Genomic DNA, 19,835 nt, shown 5'->3' with positions numbered 1-19,835 from the left:
AGTCACTGGCTTTACTACTCTGGCGGAGAAAATTGCGCGGGAGCCCACGCCAATTTTTTCCGCCATTTAACCCTTTATTTTAAGAGCTAGAACGGCCAAATTTTGCAGATACACACTACTAACATTAGTAGTGTGGATTATGCAAAAAAAATGGGGATATGAGATGGTTTACTGTATGTAAACCATGTCTCAAATCATGTCGGGTTTTAGGAAGGAGAAAGCAAGAGCCAGTAATTGAATTACCGGCTTTTTGCTATATCGCGCCTGTATGAAGTAAGAATATATATACATATATGTGTCGCACTGACATATATATATATATATATATATACCTATTCTATGTGTACACATTTATTCTACCTATTCTACTGTAAGCTGTCAGTGTGATTTTACTGTACACCGCACTGAATTACCGGCTTTTCTCTGTAACAGCGCTGCGTATTTCTCGCAAGTCACACTGCTGGTCCGTGTGTAATCCGTATTTTTGGGGATTCCATAGACTTTCATTGGCGTTTTATTTGCGCAATACGGTGACAAACGCAGCATGCTGCGATTTTCTACGGCCGTAGAAAGCCGTATAATACTGATCAGTAAAATACGGCAGATAGGAGCAGGGGCATAGAGAATAATTGTGCCATATTTTTTGTGAGTTTTACGGACGTAGTTTCTGCGCTCTTACGTCCGTAAAACTCGCAAGTGTGACGCCGGCCAAACAGAGCACAGACAGAGTTCATGCAGATAAAGGCAGAATGAGGAAGGTTTCTGCCAGACAAATTCATTAGATTAAGAGAGCAGCTGCCAAAATACCATTACAAAGCAGCAAACAGTTATTTGAAGCTGCTGGTGCCACTGGAGTTCCTCAAACCTCAAGGTGTAGGATGCTTCAAAGGCTTGCTGTGGTGCATAAACCTACTATTCGGCCACCCCTAAACAGTGTTCACAAGCAGAAATGGTTGCAGTGGGCCCAGACATACATGAAGACTAATTACCAAACAGTCTTGTTTCCTGATGAGTGTCGAGCAACCCTGGATGGTCCAGATGGATGCAGTAGTGGATGGTTGGTGGATGGCCACCATGTCCCAACAAGGCTGCGACGTCAGCAAGGAGGTGGAGGAGTCATGTTTTGGGCCGGAATCACGGGGAAACAGCTAGTAGGGCCCTTTAATGTTCCTGAAGGTGTGAAAATGACCTCTGCAAAGTATATAGAGTTTCTGACCGACAACTTTCTTCCATGGTATAAAAAGCAGAAACCAGGAGCAAAATCCTCTTCATGCTGACAATGCCCCATCTCATGCTGCAAAGAATCTGAGTCATTGGCTGCTATGGGCATAAAAGGAGATAAACTCATGGTGCGGCCGCCATCTTCCCCTGACCTCAACCCTATAGAGAACCTTTGGAGAATCATCAAGAAAAAGATCTATGAGGGTGGGAGGCCGATCACCTCAAAACAGCAGCTCTGGGAGGCAAAGAAATACGAGCAGAAACTCTCCAAAAACTCACAAGTTCAATGGAGGCAAGAATTGTGAAGGTGACAGCAAAGAAGGGTCCGATGTTACATGTAACTTGGCTGTTAGGAGGTTTTGGAGATAAATAGCTTTTTTGCTCAATGAATGTGACCTCCTAATGCTGCAAATTCCACAAATAAGCATTTTCAGGTCTTTATATCAAATGTATAGAAATTCTACTGGGCCTAATAATTTGGAACAGTGCATTGTGGGGTTTTATTCATTTTGGAGATTATACTGTTATCATTGGGAGGTTTCTTCAATAAAATTCGATGAAAACTCATAACGGGTGATGACTTTTATTAGCCTGACTGTCATTTGCACCGACCATTTAGGAAAATCCGAGAAAAATGTCATTTGCATAATAATTTGGAACATGGTGTATGTCCAACTCCACCAGCCCTGGAACAGAGTGGATGAATAACCGCAACAAGCATCGGCAACTACAGGAGCTTTTTCGGATTGAATACCAGGCCACTGACCCTCCAGTGGATTTAATCCAGGCACCACGGGGTGTGGAGGACGCCATGTGTGGACGGAACGGATATGAGTCAGTTCTCAATTATGTGTGGAGTCTATTGGAAGACACAAATATGCTATGAGGAAACTGGATGATACAAAGTTTTGTTCTCATGAAGGTGATACCTGTTACATTCGTGTCTGTGCTTAGACATGCTGATGGACTGTCCCTGACAAGTGGAGGATGATGGGAAACCTATCAAGTTTGGCTTATTAAAATGAGGGAGCAATGTGATGACACAGCATTTTATCTTAATTATCCAGACATATAGAGGGTGGGCCATTTATATGGATACACCTGGGTAGGCCATTTATAAAGATACATCCAATATGGCCGACTACAAAATGGTCGCTATGGTCACCACCCATCTTGAAAAGTTTTCACCCTCCCATATACTAAAGTACCACAATCTGTAAGGTGATATCACCAACCATTCCCATTTTATTTAGGTGTATCCATATACATGGCCCACCCAAGTTTATCCCCATATATGGCCCACCCTGTATTTTTAGTAGGCCAGGAGGCGTAGACAGTTATCTATATGTTGACTTTTGAATTTATGTGCTTTGCTTTGGTTGGTCAAGAAAACATAGACTATTGTTCGTATGAGCCCGTAATATTGACTTTTACATTGATGTTTGTTGTAACATATTGTGTTGTTATCCTGGATGACAGAGATGCATGATAATTGAAAAATACATGCTTTATTAATATGTTGACTAGTCATTGTCCAGGCAAGCTAGTTTCTTGACCTGCAAAACAGAGAAGGACAAACTGTGCAATTTGATTAAATACTCAAACAATGTGAGTTAATGTCATCACACCTTTTTCTTGACCTGTGGATGATGGCTTGAAGGACAACAGTTGTGAACTATGTAAAGAGGATATGCCTCGGTAACAAGAGATCCAGAGACTCTTTACAAAACCACAGCCAGGAACACTCTACAAGACAGCAGCCAGAATATCATGGCTCCATCACAAGCAACACAAATTTGACATTCTACAGGACACCAGCTTAGAGGACCACGGCCTCAGCTGAAAGAATACAGATCTGCTCCATTGACCATCACTGAACCCATGCATACGCATGGGGAAGTCAGGATTTGGAACCACCGGTCACCTGGGACTCACCTGACTTCATGGAGATGTTTGGAGAAGCCAGGTTGTGACCCTCCGGTCACCTGGCCTTGTACCTCAAAGCACTGTCACCTTTCTAAGCTTGTCGTCACCTCCTCTCTGTGCGTGCCACAAGTGGAGGTAGTTTGCCATGGAAGTTGCAGCTGCTTTAATCCCGGCGAGTCAGCAGAGGGTTGAGACTGTTCAGAGTAGTTTTATACCCATGGTAAAAGGAGAGCGGGGGTTCAGTGGGATGATCCTTGATCCATGCAGTCTCGGGCCAGCAGACTGAGCACCCACTGACCCCCCGTGTCTACACAGTACGGTGTATTTTGTGGGTGGACATGATAATCAGTGGGGTGTATGTGGTGAGTGCACAGGAGAATCAGTGGGATGTAAGTTGGGGTGCACAAGAGGATCAGTGGGTGTATGTTGGGGTGCACAGGAGGATCAGTCGGGTGTTAGATGGGGTGGACAGGATGATCAGTGTGGTGTATGTCGGGGGTGTACAGGATGATCAGTGTGGTGTATGTCGGGGGTGTACAGGATGATCAGTGGGGTGTATGTCGGGGGTGTACAGGATGATCAGTGGGGTGTATGTCGGAGGTGTACAGGATGATCAGTGGGGTGTATGTCGGGGGTGTACAGGATGATCAGTGTGGTGTATGTCGGGGGTGTACAGGATGATCAGTGGGGTGTATGTCGGGGGTGTACAGGATGATCAGTGGGGTGTATGTCGGGGGTGTACAGGATGATCAGTGGGGTGTATATTGGGATACACAGGATAATCAGTGTGATTTTTGTTAACAGAATCAGTGGGGTGTATGTAGGGGTGCATGTTGAGGTGCAAAGAAGGATCAGTGGGGTATATGTTGAGGGTGGACAGGAGGATCAGTGGGGTGTATGTTGGGGTGGACAGTATGATTTGTGGGGTGTATGTTGAGGTGGACAGGATGATCAGTGTTGTGGGTATACACAGCAGACTTATGTGTTACTTTGTTGCATTCGCAGGATATCCAGTGTCGCTGGTGCTGATACAATGTATCTCTGTGAGGCCCCACCCCCTGCACTCTGTAGCTCCTCCCACTGGAAGTGCTTCCTTTGTATCAGCAGCAGGGGGATCTGGCTGTTCCCGGATGATCGGTTCCTCGCTGTACAGACATCAGATGCACGGGCCCCCGGGAGGAGCGGAGGAAGGGCCACAGCACGGACCCCCGGCATCCTGCAGACCCCACTGCCTTCTTCTATTCTCTGCACCCAGCGCCTCCCTCCTGTGTCCCTGGGTGAGTCACTTTACTGCAGGCAAAGCCCTCCCCATTCTATTAACCCTTCCATGAGAGAACGGAAGGACCGGTATACACAATGTGTGCATAGAAATGTATAGGAAGGATGTATATAGTGTTGATGCATCTGTAAAATATGATTCTAAGAATAATCGGAAGATATAAAATGGATTGTATGAGAAAGATGCAAATATCAACCACAACTGAAGGTCTAATTGCATCGGAATACTTTTTATTTTTTCTTGGAATATTAGATTTGCTTACCTATCTCATATCTATCTATTATTTATTATCTATCATTTATCTATCTGTCTCTTACCTATCTATTTTCTATTATTTATCATCTATCTATTTATTTATCATCTATTTATTATTTATCATCTATCTATTATCTATCATCTATCTATCTAGTTAGAGAAAACTGGCGCAGCACATTCAGTTAGATGGTGCACAGGTCTCCCGGCAATAATCCATATATTTACCAAATATATAAAGATAGGAAGCAGCACTCCAAGGTTTTCAATGGTAACCGTGGACTTTATTAGGCCCACATCTATCTATTATCTATCTTTTATATATTCTATCTATTTCTATCATCTATCTATTATCTATCCATTATGTATTCTATTTATCGTGTCTCTGGGACACACATTTGTGGGTTCTTCTTATCAGTAAGAATTGAGGATATCAGGATTTGGCCCCGTGTCTTTGTGGCCCCTGAAGGTTACACCCATGGTAAGAGCTGATCCTCGCAGGTTCTGTGTCTCCACATTAGATCTATATTCTTGTTTTTCAGGTGAGCAGCCATCATGCAGAAACACTCGTATCTCAGCAGGATCAGGGGAGCGCAGGCCTTCATCAGCATGGACCCCAACCTGTTACGTGAGTGTACGGAGCACAGCACCAACTGCTGCATATACACATGGTAGTAGTGTGAGCCGGTGTAGCAGAGCTTAGAACTATACACAGACTAATATATAGGTGCTGGTTGTCTTGCTGAGCACGGTATATGACCTGTGGTATCTCACTGCTTAAAATCATTCTAGCACTGTGTGCAAATGACTCCAAAAGTGTCAGCTTGGCGGTCCTTCATCATTGAAGTATCCTCTGGGCGGTCCTTCATCATTGAAGTGTCCTCTGGGAGGTCCTTCATCATTGAAGTGTCCTCTGGGAGGTCCATCATCTGTGAAGTGTCCTCTGGGAGGTCCATCATCTGTGAAGTGTCCTCTGGGCAGTCCTTCATCTGTGAAGTGTCCTCTGGGAGGTCCTTCATGTGTGAAGTGTCCTCTGGGAGGTCCTTCATCTGTGCAGTGTCCTCTGGGAGGTCCATCATCTGTGAAGTGTCCTCTGGGAGGTCCATCATCTGTGAAGTGTCCTCTGGGCAGTCCTTCATCTGTGAAGTGTCCTCTGGGAGGTCCTTCATGTGTGAAGTGTCCTCTGGGAGGTCCTTCATCTGTGCAGTGTCCTCTGGGAGGTCCATCATCTGTGAAGTGTCCTCTGGGAGGTCCATCATCTGTGAAGTGTCCTCTGGGCAGTCCTTCATCTGTGAAGTGTCCTCTGGGAGGTCCTTCATGTGTGAAGTGTCCTCTGGGAGGTCCTTCATCTGTGAAGTGTCCTCTGGGAGGTCCATCATCTGTGAAGTGTCCTCTGGGAGGTCCATCATCTGTGAAGTGTCCTCTGGGAGGTCCATCATCTGTGAAGTGTCCTCTGGGAGGTCCTTCATCTGTGAAGTGTCCTCTGGGAGGTCCTTCATCTGTGAAGTGTCCTCTGGGAGGTCCTTCATCTGTGAAGTGTCCTCTGGGAGGTCCTTCATCTGTGAAGTGTCCTCTGGGAGGTCCATCATCTGTGAAGTGTCCTCTGGGAGGTCCTTCATCTGTGAAGTGTCCTCTGGGAGGTCCATCATCTGTGAAGTGTCCTCTGGGCAGTCCTTCATTTGTGAAGTGTCCTCTGGGAGGTCCTTCATGTGTGAAGTGTCCTCTGGGAGGTCCTTCATGTGTGAAGTGTCCTCTGGGAGGTCCTTCATGTGTGAAGTGTCCTCTGGGAGGTCCATCATCTGTGAAGTGTCCTCTGGGAGGTCCTTCATCTGTGAAGTGTCCTCTGGGAGGTCCTTCATGTGTGAAGTGTCCTCTGGGAGGTCCTTCATGTGTGAAGTGTCCTCTGGGAGGTCCATCATCTGTGAAGTGTCCTCTGGGAGGTCCTTCATCTGTGAAGTGTCCTCTGGGAGGTCCATCATCTGTGAAGTGTGCACTGTGCGGACCCTTCATCTGAGAAGTGTCCCCTGGGTGGTCTTTTATCTGTGAAGTGTCCTCTGGGAGGTCCATCATCTGTGAAGTGTCCTCTGGGAGGTCCATCATCTGTGAAGTGTTCTCTGGGAGGTCCATTATCTGTGAAGTGTGCACTGTGCGGACCCTTCATCTGTGAAGTGTCCTCTGGGCGGTCCTTCATCTGTGAAGTGTCCTCTGGGCGGTCCTTCATCTGTGAAGTGTCCTCTGGGCGGTCCTTCATCTGTGAAGTGTCCTCTGGGCGGTCCTTCATCTGTGAAGTGTTCTCTGGGAGGTCCATCATCTGAGAAGTGTCCTCTGGGCGGTCCTTCATCTGAGAAGTGTCCTCTGGGAGGTCCATCATCTGTGAAGTGTCCTCTGGGTGGTCCTTCATCTGTGAAGTGTGCACTGTGCGGACCCTTCATCTGAGAAGTGTCCTCTGGGTGGTCTTTTGTCTGTGAAGTGTCCTCTGGGTGGTCTTTTGTCTGTGAAGCATCTGCAGCTTGGTCCTTTGTTTGTCGCCTGGTCCTTTGTTACCTGCAGTAACCCCTCGCTAAACCATCTCATGTGGTCAGAGGACATCAGATGATACAGATGGGACGGGCTGCTGACGCTATGACAGGACTCTTAATAGATGAAGGACCGCCCACTGGACACATCACCATTTCCTTGCATACAGGTTCATTTCCATGCTATGCTGTTTGATGCTATTTTTCACTTAAAAATTTTTCATTCTGTTATGACAGCAGTTTAGGGGGAGAAATGATGACACTTCCCCTGAAATGACATAGTCGGCTCTGCTTCATCTGCTTCTGTGTTCACTGTTCACATATTGCAGGAATCCCCGAGGTCGTATTGGAGAGAATTGAGGTGAAGATAGAGGACGATCCCCCGATTAAAGCAGCAGGTGAGTGACTGACCTGTAATATGGGGGAGACATAGTGACCCGGGGCAGAGACATCATTGGTGCAACCTGTGCAGCCCAGATGTAAGGTGGCCCCTATCACAGGGAATGTGCCCGCGATCAGTAAACCGTGCTGGTTGGATGCTGTGTATTTGTTAAACATCCAACGCGCAGCGTCCAGATGTTACAGCACACTGGATGTGAGTTCAAGAAACCTCATACCACGTCGCGGCTCACTCGTGGAGACGGACATGCGGCGCGTCTTCCCAGACCGCAGCACATCTATTTGTCTTCTGGACACGCGAGTCTCCACAACAGAAATGACATTAATGTAATGTATTGGACGCGGTGAATCCGCACGGTTCAGTGATCACAGAGGAGTCACCTGCGTTCAGTAGATGGCAGCGAATATACACTGCGTCCAGAGCGCTGCTACTTACGGATTGTGGGCACCGGCCTAAAGCAGGTGGAACTGTGAGGAGTGAGGAGATATTGGACTGCAAAGGACCCTTATATTGTCCCTGCACAGAGGTCTGATCTATAATATAGAAGGACTGGTCTGTAATATAGAAGGACTGGTCTGTAATATAGAGGGACTGATCTGTAATAGAGAGGGGCTGATCTATAATGTAGAAGGACTGGTCTGTAATATAGAGGGACGGATCTGTAATAGAGAGGGACTGATCTGTAATAGAGAGGGACTGATCTATAATGTAGAAGGACTGGTCTGTAATATAGAGGGACGGATCTGTAATAGAGAGGGACTGATCTGTAATAGAGAGGGGCTGATCTGTAATAGAGAGGGACTGATCTATAATGTAGAAGGACTGGTCTGTAATATAGAGGGACGGATCTGTAATAGAGAGGGACTGATCTGTAATAGAGGGGGGCTGATCTGTAATAGAGAGGGACTGATCTATAATGTAGAAGGACTGGTCTGTAATAGAGAGGGACTGAGCATAATATAGAAGGACCGATCTGTAATAGAGAGGGACTGATCTGTAATAGAGAGGGACTGATCTGTAATAGAGAGGGACTGATCTGTAATAGAGAGGGACTGATCTGTAATAGAGAGGGACTGATCTGTAATAGAGAGGGACTGATCTGTAATAGAGAGGGACTGATCTGTAATAGAGAGGGACTGATCTGTAATAGAGAGGGACTGATCTGTAATAGAGAGGGACTGATCTGTAATAGAGAGGGACTGATCTGTAATAGAGAGGGACTGATCTGTAATAGAGAGGGGCTGATCTGTAATAGAGAGGGGCTGATCTGTAATAGAGAGGGGCTGATCTGTAATAGAGAGGGGCTGATCTGTAATAGAGAGGGACTGATCTATAATGTAGAAGGACTGGTCTGTAATATAGAGGGACGGATCTGTAATAGAGAGGGACTGATCTGTAATAGAGAGGGACTGATCTATAATGTAGAAGGACTGGTCTGTAATATAGAGGGACGGATCTGTAATAGAGAGGGACTGATCTGTAATAGAGGGGGGCTGATCTGTAATAGAGAGGGACTGATCTATAATGTAGAAGGACTGGTCTGTAATAGAGAGGGACTGAGCATAATATAGAAGGACCGATCTGTAATAGAGAGGGACTGATCTGTAATAGAGAGGTACTGATCTGTAATAGAGAGGGACTGATCTGTAATAGAGAGGGACTGATCTGTAATAGAGAGGGACTGATCTGTAATAGAGAGGGACTGATCTGTAATAGAGAGGGACTGATCTGTAATAGAGAGGGACTGATCTGTAATATTGAGGGACTGAGCATAATATAGAAGGACCGATCTGTAATATAGAGAGACTGATCTGTAATATAGAGGGACTGAGCTGTAATATAGAAGAACTGGTCTGTAATAGAGAGGGACTGGTCTGTAATAGAGAGGGACTGATCTGTAATAGAGAGGGACTGATCTGTAATAGAGAGGGACTGATCTGTAATAGAGAGGGACTGATCTGTAATAGAGAGGGACTGATCTGTAATAGAGAGGGACTGATCTGTAATAGAGAGGGACTGATCTGTAATAGAGAGGGACTGATCTGTAATAGAGAGGGACTGATCTGTAATAGAGAGGGACTGAGCGTAATATAGAGGGACTGAGCGTAATATAGAAGGACTGGTCTGTAATAGAGAGGGACTGATCTGTAATAGAGAGGGACTGAGCGTAATATAAAGGGACTGATCTGTAATTTAGAGGGACTGATCTGTAATTTAGAGGGACTGATCTGTAATTTAGAGGGACTGATCTGTAATTTAGAGGGACTGATCTGTAATTTAGAGGGACTGATCTGTAATTTAGAGGGACTGATCTGTAATTTAGAGGGACTGATCTGTAATTTAGAGGGACTGATCTGTAATTTAGAGGGACTGATCTGTAATTTAGAGGGACTGATCTGTAATAGAGAGGGACTGATCTGTAATAGAGAGGGACTGATCTGTAATATAGAGGGACTGACCTGTAATATAGAGGGACTGACCATAATATAGAGGGACTGATCTGTAATATAGAGGGACTGAGCATAATCTAGAAGGACCGATCTGTAATATAGAGAGACTGATCTGTAATATAGAGGGACTGAGCTGTAATATAGAGGGACTGATCTGTAATATAGAGGGACTGACCTGTAATATAGAGGGACTGATCTGTAATAGAGAGGGACTGATCTGTAATATAGAGGGACTGAGCGTAATATAGAGGGACTGATCTGTAATATAGAGGGACTGATCTGTAATAGAGAGGGACTGATCTGTAATAGAGAGGGGCTGATCTGTAATATAGAGGGACTGATCTGTAATATAGAGGGACTGATCTGTAATATAGAGGGACTGAGCGTAATATAGAGGGACTGAGCGTAATATAGAGGGACTGATCTGTAATATAGAGGGACTGAGCGTAATATATAAGAACTGGTCTGTAATATAAAGGGACTGATCTATAATAGAGAGGGACTGATCTTTAATAGAGAGGGGCTGATCTGTAATATAGAGGGACTGGTCTGCGATATAGAGAGAATGATCTGTAATAGAGAGGGGCTGAGCTGTAATATAGAGGGGCTGAGCTGTAATATAGAGGGGCTGATCTGTAATATAGAGGGGCTGATCTGTAATATAGAGGGGCTGAGCTGTAATATAGAGGGGCTGATCTGTAATATAGAGGGGCTGATCTGTAATATAGAGGGACTGATCTGTAATATAGAGGGGCTGAGCTGTAATATAGAGGGGCTGAGCTGTAATATAGGGGGACTGATCTGTAATATAGAGGGACTGATCTGTAATATAGGGGGACTGATCTGTAATATAGAGGGACTGATCTGTAATATAGGGGGACTGACCCGTTCTGTTCTTTCTACTTCCAGCAGGAAAGGAGGTGCCAATTGTAGGGGAACGTCAGGTTAAATCTGAGAAGGAGTGGAAGACGGAGAAGCGTGATCCCCCGGAGGAGAGCGCCGCTGCTCCCTGCTGCAGCCCGGGTCAGTGTCCTCTTATCATTATGTGGATAGGAAATGAATGGCCGTCGCCCCGACCGCCCACAATGGCTGCCGCTCCAGCATCAGTAATTATGTGATGTTCACGGCACTCAGGACAAATATACTTTTATTTATAAGAAAATTGAAACAATAGTAACATTTCGGCCGTATAACATGGGCCTTTCTCAAATATATATATATATCTGCCAGTGACTGAGGGCAGATATTAATAGCCTGGAGAGGGTCCATGGTTATTGCCCCCCCACTGGCTAAAAACATCTGCCCCCAGCCACCCCAGAAAAGGCACATCTGGAAGATGCGCCTATTCTGGCACTTGGCCACTCTCTTCCCATTCCCGTGTAGCGGTGGGATATGGGGTAATGAAGAGTTAATGTCACCTTGCTAATGTAAGGTGACATTAAGCCTGGTTAATAATGGAGAGGCATCAATAAAACGCCTATCCATTATTAATCCTATATTAATAATTTATTTTGAATAAAGGATTTTAATGAAATAAATACACAGGGTGTTGTAATATGTTTATTATACGCTCAATCCAAATGATGACCCGTGTCTTCTGTAAAAAAGGTAAAAAAAACAAACAACAATATCCCATACCTCTCCGCCGCTACAGTCATGTCCCACACTGTAAATCCATCAGAAGGGTTAAATAATTTTACAAGCAGGAGCGCTGCTAATGCAGCTGTACTCCTGACTGTAAAAACTGGGGAGTGAATGGAAAGCAGGGGAACGTAGCTACCTAGATTTGCGGTGTTGCGCCCCCTGCTGGCATAACCTCATATGAACTTGAGCGTGAGAAAATATTCAGAAAAATTCCCACGCTAGAGTTCATATGAGTTCATGCCAGCAGGGGCGCAGCACCGCAAGTCTACGATACCATGCTACGTTCCCCTGCATTCCATTCATTCCCCAGTTTTTATAGGCAGGAGCACAGCTGCACTAGCAGAGCTCCTGCTTGTAAAATTATTTAACCCCTTCAGATGGATTTACAGCGTGGGACATGACTGGTCACCGGAAAGGTATGGGATATTGTTGTTTTTTTATTTTAACTTTGTTTCAGGTGACGAGGGTCTTCAATTGGATTGAGCATTTAATAAACTATTCCAACAACCTGTGTATTTATTTCATTAAAATACTTTTTTCCAAATGTGTTTTTTAACCCTTTACTTCTATTGGATTAATAATGGATAGGTGTCCATTATTAACCAGGCTTAATGTCACCTTACGATAGCAAGCAAGGTGACATTAACTCTTTATTACCCATATCCCACCGCTACACTGGAATGGGAAGAGAGGGGCTAAGTGCCAGAATAAGCGCATCCTACAGATGTGCCTTTTCTGGGGTGGCTGGGGGCAGATGTTTTTAGCCGGGGGGGAGCAATAACCGTGGACCCTCTCCAGGCTATTAATATCTGCCCTCAGTCACTGGCTTTACCACTCTGGCGGAGAATATTGCGCGGGAGCCCACCCCAATTTTTTCCATGATTTAACCCTTTATTTTAACAGGTAGAGCCACAAAGTTTTGCACACAGACACTTCGAACATTATTAGTGAGGAATATGTAAAAAATAAATAAAAAAGGATATGAAATGGTTTACTGTATGTAACCATGTCTCATATCGTGTCAGATTTGGGAAGGAGATAGCAAAAGCCGGCAATTGAATATTACCGGCTTTTATTCTATCTAGCGCTGTATTATATATATATATATATATATATATATATATATATATATATATATATATATATATATATATATATATGTATATTAGCTGTTGAACCCGTTCTACGCCCGGGTGGCGAGCATTTATATTGGTATATGGTCTCCATCCTGGTATGTGCTGCTCCATCCTGCGTCCCCATCCTGTCATGTGCTGCTCCATCCTGCGTCCCCATCCTGTCATGTGCTGCTCCATCCTGCGTCCCCATCCTGTCATGTGCTGCTCCATCCTGCGTCCCCATCCTGTCATGCGCTGCTCCATCCTGCGCCTCCATCCTGTCATATGCTGCTGCATCCTGCGTCCCATCCTGTCATGTGCTGCTCCATCCTGCGTCCCCATCCTGTCATGTGTGCTCCATCCTGTGCCCCCATCCTGTCATGTGCTGCTCCATCCTGTGCCCCCATTCTGTCATGTGCTGCTCCATCCTGTGTCCCCATCCTGTCATGTGCTGCTCCATCCTGCGCCCCCATCCTGTCATGTGCTGCTCCATCCTGTGTCCCCATCCTGTCATGTGCTGCTCCATCCTGCGTCCCCATCCTGTCATGTGTGCTCCATCCTGCGCCCCCATCCTGTCATGTGCTGCTCCATCCTGTGCCCCCATTCTGTCATGTGCTGCTCCATCCTGTGTCCCCATCCTGTCATGTGCTGCTCCATCCTGCGTCCCCATCCTGTCATGTGCTGCTCCATCCTGCGTCCCCATCCTGTCATGTGCTGCTCCATCCTGCGTCCCCATCCTGTCATGTGCTGCTCCATCCTGCGTCCCCATCCTGTCATGTGCTGCTCCATCCTGCGTCCCCATCCTGTCATGTGCTGCCCCCATCCTGCACCTTCATTCTGACATGTGCTGCACCCATCCTGCTCCCCTGTTCTGTCATGTGCTGCTTCCATCCTGCGCCCCCGTTCTGGACAGGTGAATATAGCTCATACTCACCCTCCTGGCGCGGCCCTGCTTCTCCGTTGGAGATCGTGGTGTGCGTTCAGTGCTTACGCATACCGCAATCTTCTGGGAGCGTCACTCTGTGGAGTCCAGACTGCGCCGGCGCTTGCGCTTGTGCAGTCTATAAAGGCTTCGGACAGAATGACGCTCCCAGCCTTATATTATAGATATGTGTGTCTCAATGACATATATATACACCTATTCTATGTGTAGACATTTATTCTATCTATTCTATTCTAACCTGTCAGTGTGATTTTACTGTACACCGCACTGAATTACCGGCTTTTCTGTAGAACAGCGCTGCGTATTTATCGCAAGTCACACTGCTGGTCCGTGTGTAATCTGTATTTTTCTCGCCCCCATAGACTTTCATTGGCGGATTTTTTGCGCAATACGCTGACAGCATGCTGCGATTTTCTACGCCTGTAAAATACGGCTGAGAAATATACGGCAGATAGGAGCTGCCACATGGAGAATCATTGGTCCGTGTGCAATGCGTAGTTTTTGCGCCTCTCATACGTCTGTAAAACTCTCTAGTGTGACGCCGGCCTCATGGCGACAGCACCATTATCGGGGTGTTAGCAGTCACTTACATCCTCACTGTCGGGTATAAGGTTTCTTCCAATATGTCCAATCTTTTTATGAGCCTCTTGTGTTATTGCTGTATCCACCGTTCAGCTGTAATTCCCGGTCTTTGGCCTCATTCTCGCCCTGTGCACATCTGTTCACCGCAGCAAGCAGAGGTACTGCAAATGGTCACTGAAAGTGCAGCTGAAGTTTATCTGCCTACAGCAGGAGACAGCCTGGACTGATACATTGCAGCAAAGTAACAGAAGTGTATTGTTAGATTTGATACAATTGTATCCAACCCTCAGTTGTGGGAAGTATTAGGTCTGTTCAGGTTTTTGACCAGGGGAGGTCGACAGGGATGTTTCCCTTCACTGATGGCAAGCGGAGATCTTGATATTTTTTGTAAAAAGACAAAGTAGGCAAAATAGTGGCCAACTCTGGGGCCCAGATAGTTCCGGGGCCCTTTGCTGCCTCTTGGGTCCCGGATGTTATGACAGGTCCCCATGCAGCGCTCCTGACCCATAAACCCGAAATATTGGTTTATTTGGTAAATATAATAACCATTTTTTTTCTCTTCTCCACTTTTCCTGTCTATTCCTGTGGGCATTCAGCTGGCACAGACGCTGGCATCGGGTGCCAGGGGGCAGAAGACAGTGTAGAATATCATCGGGAGACGGCACCTGCAAAGCCCGGAGGTAACGGGGAGCCGGGGAAGGCGGCCACCAGACCGGGGTGTAACGGGCTGTCCAGGCAGATTGGGAGGAACTCTGGACGGAGGAAGAGGGGCGGCTGGCGCCAGTATGTGTTTAGGGACCGGCAGCAATTTGACCGAAAGATGAAGATCCACAGTGCCGCCTATGTGGAGGAGGAGCGGCAGCGGGGACAGAGGTTCAGTGAAGAGGAGAACAAGGTGCTGGTAGAGAGTGTGCTCAGCCACTACAAGGAGCTCTGCGGGTACTCCGCCCTGAAAGGCAGCGCCTCCAGGAAGAAACGTCTCTGGCAGGAAGTGGTTAATAAGGTCAACAGTATCGGGGCCACTTACAGGACTATCGAGGTGTGCAAGAAGCGCTACGGGGACTGCAAGCGAGCTGTGAAAGTCAAGATGGCGGCTCTGGAACATCAGGCCATGGGGGGGATCGGCCCACCGGAGCAGATCAGGTTCAATCACTGGGAGGAAAAATTGCGGCAGAAGATCGTTTCTGTGACCATGAATGCAGCACAGCGTGTACTGGACACATGCAAGCCCTCCAGCCTGGAGGACCCCGGTGAGTGCAACGATGGGGGGACTAACGGTCACAGCATGGAATATAGGGAAATAAGCTACGGCACAACTTGTAATGTACGCTTCTTCCTCCAGAAGTATGAGCAGCCCCAACCTCCTTCCCCCGTAGTCACAGCAGAGTCGTCCTTTCCCCAGTAGTCACAGCAGACTCGTCCTTTCCCCAGTATTTACAGCAGATCCCTCCTTCTCCAGTATTTACAGCAGATCCCTCCTTCTCCAGTAGACACAACAGGCCCCTCTTTCTACCAATAGTCATAGCATACCCCTCCTTCCCTCAGTAGTCACAGCAGGACCTCCCTATCCTTCCCTCAGTAGTCACAGCAGGACCTCCCTATCCTTCCCTCAGTAGTCACAGCAGGACCTCCCTATCCTTCCCTCAGTAGTCACAGCAGGTCCTCCCTATCCTTCCCTCAGTAGTCACAGCAGGCCCTCCCTATCCTTCCCTCAGTAGTCACAGCAGGCCCTCTCTATCCTTCTCTCAGTAGTCATAGCAGGCCCTCCCTATCCTTCCCTCAGTAGTCACAGCAGGCCCTCCCTATCCTTCCCTCAGTAGTCACAGCAGGCCCTCCCTATCCTCTCAGTAGTCACAGCAGGCCTTCTCTATCCTTCCCTCAGTAGTCACAGCAGGCCCTCCCTATCCTTCTCTCAGTAGTCATAGCAGGGCCTCCTTTTCTTTTACCCAGTAATCATAGCCGGCCCTCTATATCCTTCCCCCAGTAGTCACAGCAGGGCCTCCCTTTCTTTTACCCAGTAGTCACAGAATACCCTCCCTATCTCTCCCTCAGTAGTCACATCAGACCTTCCCTTTCTTTTACCCAGTAGTCACAGCAGGGCCTCCCTTTCTTTTTTTCAGTAGCCACAGCAGGCCCTCTCTTTCCTTCCCTCAGTAGTCACAGCAGGCCCTCTCTTTATTTTACCCAGTAGTCCCAGCAGATCCTCCCTTTCTTCCAGTAGTCACAGCAGTCTATCCCTTTCTTTTACCCAGTAGTCACAGCAGACCCTCCCTATCCTTTCCTCAGTAGTCACAGCAGACCCTCCCTTTCTTTTACCCAGTAGTCACAGCAGATCCTGCCTTTCTTTTACCCAGTAGTCACAGCAGGGCCTGCCTTTCTTTTTCCAGTAGCCACAGCAGGCCCTCTTTCCTTCCCTCAGTAGTCACAGCAGGCCCTCTCTTTATTTTACCCAGTAGTCCCAGCAGATCCTCCCTTTCTTCCAGTAGTCAAGGCAGGCTTTCCATTTCTTTTACCCAGTAGTCACAGCAGATCCTCCCTTTCTTCCAGTAGTCAAGGCAGGCTATCCCTTTCTTTTACCCAGTAGTCACAGCAGACCCTCCCTATCCTTTCCTCAGTAGTCACAGCAGACCCTCCCTATCCTTTCCTCAGTAGTCACAGCAGACCCTCCCTTTCTTTTTCCAGTAGCCACAGCAGGCTCTCTCTTTCCTTTTCCCATGATCAACCCATCTTTCTTTCTACACATCAGACCCCCATTATTTCCACTTGTAATGACAACAAGCCCTCCCTTTCCTTCCCCACCAGTCTGGACAGGCAGACTCTTTGTTTCCCCCATAGTCATGGGAAGCCTCTCTTTTTTTTTTTTTTTACTCCAGTAGATTCAGCAGTTCATTTCTTTCCTTCCCTGTAATTCCCCCAGTCCCTCTGTTTCTTTTCCCCTAGTGGTCACAGCTGACCCCTGCCCATTCCCAGCCAGTGTTGGGCTCCTCTTGTACCAGCTCTTACTCCCCTTATTGCCCCACTTCCCCAGTATACAGTGCCCTCCCCTACTATCCCTGGTCCTGTCCTATACTCCTAGTAGTCACAGCAGACCCCTCGTGCCCCAGTAATCACAGCATGCCTGGCACTTCTGACATTAGCCCCCCAGTAGTTATAGCAGTGCTCCTTCTCCCCATGATGTTCAGCAATGCCCCGATTCTTCATGTAGTGACATTACAGCCCCCCGTCCTCCAGTGATCACAGCAGAGCTTCTCCCGAAAAATACGGATTTCATTTTTTCAGATTCCATTTCTCCATCAACACCTCAGCAGTGTTCATCCTGGACCCCCATCATCGATACCTCAGGTGAGACCCCCATTATAAAATCTTATGTTTTGAACTGATTCCGAAGGTAAAACATTGTGCAAAAGTCTTAGGCAGGTGTGGAACATGCATAGAAAATGGTGGAGGTGATGGGTGGTCACCAGATGATGATGATGGAGGCGACGGGCGGTCACCAGATACTATTAATAATAATATTAATATCATCACTATTTACACACCTACCTAAAACTTTTGCACAGAACTGAATATACTTAAAGGCTGTGGACACCTTCAAGAAAATACTTTTTTTCTTATCTAAATTAATGTATTTGGGTCAAAAAATATTTTCTGCATTTGGGTTTTATAAATAATTTTGCAGTACTTGCTTCCTATAGCCTCAGTCTTGCACTGTCTGCCACTGGCTGAGTTAACTGGTATTTCATCAGTGAGCTCAGACTAATGAAAAGTAATGCTTTTATGCTTTTATCTGCCTTTCCCTGATCTAGTCTCAGCTGATTTATGAACACACCAAAGGAAAACGTAGCCTTCATGTGGTCATAAAGCTGCACAGAGGCGCTCAGCGGAAGACAGACAAGAGAGTTACAAACTATCCACCAGAATGATCTCACTGACTGATTTTCAGAGGACTCATTCTGCAGCTGGCAAGTTAAAAAAAAAAGCCCCTAGTTTCAGTGAGAACTGAGTTCACCCACATTTGATGGTGGAGAAAAAGTCTTCTTAATGTATTATTATTTTAATACATAGCAATTTCAGAATTTCAAGATATCTCCCTCGCAATAATTCCTACACAGGCCCCTAGGATATAGCAGAGCTGAAGTGTTGTTACAGAATGTTCCTTATAATCCAAGATTAATGAACAATAAAATAATCCATTTATCGGGACGGAGTCCAGACCGCCCACAGGCAATGCAGTGTAAGCTGGAGTCATTGAGCATAGTTGTACCCTGATGGAGCAGAGAACTTACACATTTGGAGATCCATTTTAATAGGTTGGGATCCACTAGGGTCAATCACCAAGTATTGGGGGTGATCTGCATTTTGGGCGGACATTGATTTAGTTATATCTTTTCCTTGTTCTCTGCAGCTCCGCAGATGACCCAAGCCCTGACGTGTGAGCCCGTCTCTGACTATGACGAGATTTCCTCCCCGGCGGACATCCACCTTATCGGTGAATGGTCGGAGGAAGAAGCCCCTTGTACCCCAGCCGCCCATGAGGCAATGAATGGTGCTGAACTGCAGCCTGAGTACAAATTACCTGCCCCCCTGGACATCACACACGGCCCCGAGCCGTCAGTCAGCGAGCAGCATTACCAGCTGCAGGAAGACCGTGCCCGCATCCTCCACCACCTGAAACAGGCCGGCAATGCCGAACTGCACAAGTTACGAGAAAACGTGGTGGAAGGAAACGCCAGGATGGCGCAGCAGCTGGAGGGGCTGGCGTCGGAGGTGCGAGAGCTAAACGCTCACGTGCAGCAGATGCACATGAACCAAACGCATTTCAATCACATGTTCCAGAACTATATGAGCGACACCAAACAGTTCTACGGGGCCATCGTGCAAGCCATAAAAGCCCTGCAGCCGGCCCCGACTGTAAGCCCTATGGCGTCGCCTGCATCATCGCCTAAATACCCTGCAGCCCAATCCAACCCCAGCCAAATATTGGAGGCGGCGGCCATGTTTGACTCCACCTCAATGTCTCCGGCAGGTTCTGCGGAACCAGCGTCTGCTTCGTCCACCGCTTCGGAGTTCAACCCAAGTAGACGAAGACGGAGAGCGGCCGCGGCTTTCCAATCCCGGCCTCGGAAAAAACATTGATCCAGACGTTGCCTATCTGACCATTACGGCAGCTCCGTACCTGCGGGGGAGTTGATGGTATTCCAGCAGCCAGTCTGGAAAAGCAGAGCTGCAGTGTAAAGTATGTGTGCGGGACACAGCAACAATCTGATCATGTGATGAGAAATCGGGTGAATTTTAGACTACCTCAGACTCCAGCGGGCAGCACAGCCGAGCCGGAGTCAGTAATGTCCAAATGTAGCAGAGACAAGACGGCGCCGGCTATTGCTACCCAAATGTGGCGATGTAGTGTCACGTCGGAGGAACGCGGCTTCTTCATGTCTTTATTATCATCGAAGCTGATCGCTAATAAATCTGTAACGTGCCTCCTCGAGTCTAAGGATGTTGGTGCT

General features: G+C 47.0%; 1 protein-coding gene across 2 annotated transcripts; it reads left to right on the top strand.

The window, feature by feature from the left end:
* Positions 1 to 4,227: 4,227 nt before the first annotated feature.
* Positions 4,228 to 19,809, top strand: LOC138641674 (uncharacterized). 2 transcript variants are annotated; one of them, XM_069729255.1, is made up of 7 exons: positions 4,228 to 4,424; positions 5,221 to 5,306; positions 7,524 to 7,592; positions 10,954 to 11,067; positions 14,925 to 15,578; positions 17,608 to 17,670; positions 18,734 to 19,809. In XM_069729255.1, exons 2-7 carry the CDS (start codon positions 5,234 to 5,236, stop codon positions 19,462 to 19,464), a joined length of 1,704 nt encoding a protein of 567 aa, XP_069585356.1. In that variant the 5' UTR covers positions 4,228 to 4,424; positions 5,221 to 5,233; the 3' UTR covers positions 19,465 to 19,809. The 2 variants fall into 2 exon arrangements, with proteins under 2 accessions (XP_069585356.1, XP_069585358.1); XM_069729257.1 differs by having other exon boundaries at positions 4,291 to 4,424; positions 10,957 to 11,067.
* Positions 19,810 to 19,835: the final 26 nt, after the last annotated feature.

Source organism: Ranitomeya imitator, chromosome 6 (genome assembly GCF_032444005.1).
Source record: "Ranitomeya imitator isolate aRanImi1 chromosome 6, aRanImi1.pri, whole genome shotgun sequence".
In the NCBI taxonomy this organism is placed as follows: Eukaryota; Metazoa; Chordata; class Amphibia; order Anura; family Dendrobatidae; genus Ranitomeya; species Ranitomeya imitator.
Note: the sequence above shows the minus strand (reverse complement) of the source record. Positions and strands in the feature narration are given on the sequence as shown.

Excerpts from the sequence above, each read along its gene's own strand:
- LOC138641674 (XM_069729255.1), top strand. The coding sequence starts at position 5,234 with ATGCAGAAACACTCGTATCTCAGCAGGATCAGGGGAGCGCAGGCCTTC. Across the intron at positions 5,307-7,523 it reads CATGGACCCCAACCTGTTAC|GAATCCCCGAGGTCGTATTG; the intron begins GTGAGTGTACGG and ends CACATATTGCAG. Across the intron at positions 15,579-17,607 it reads CTCCAGCCTGGAGGACCCCG|ATTCCATTTCTCCATCAACA; the intron begins GTGAGTGCAACG and ends TCATTTTTTCAG.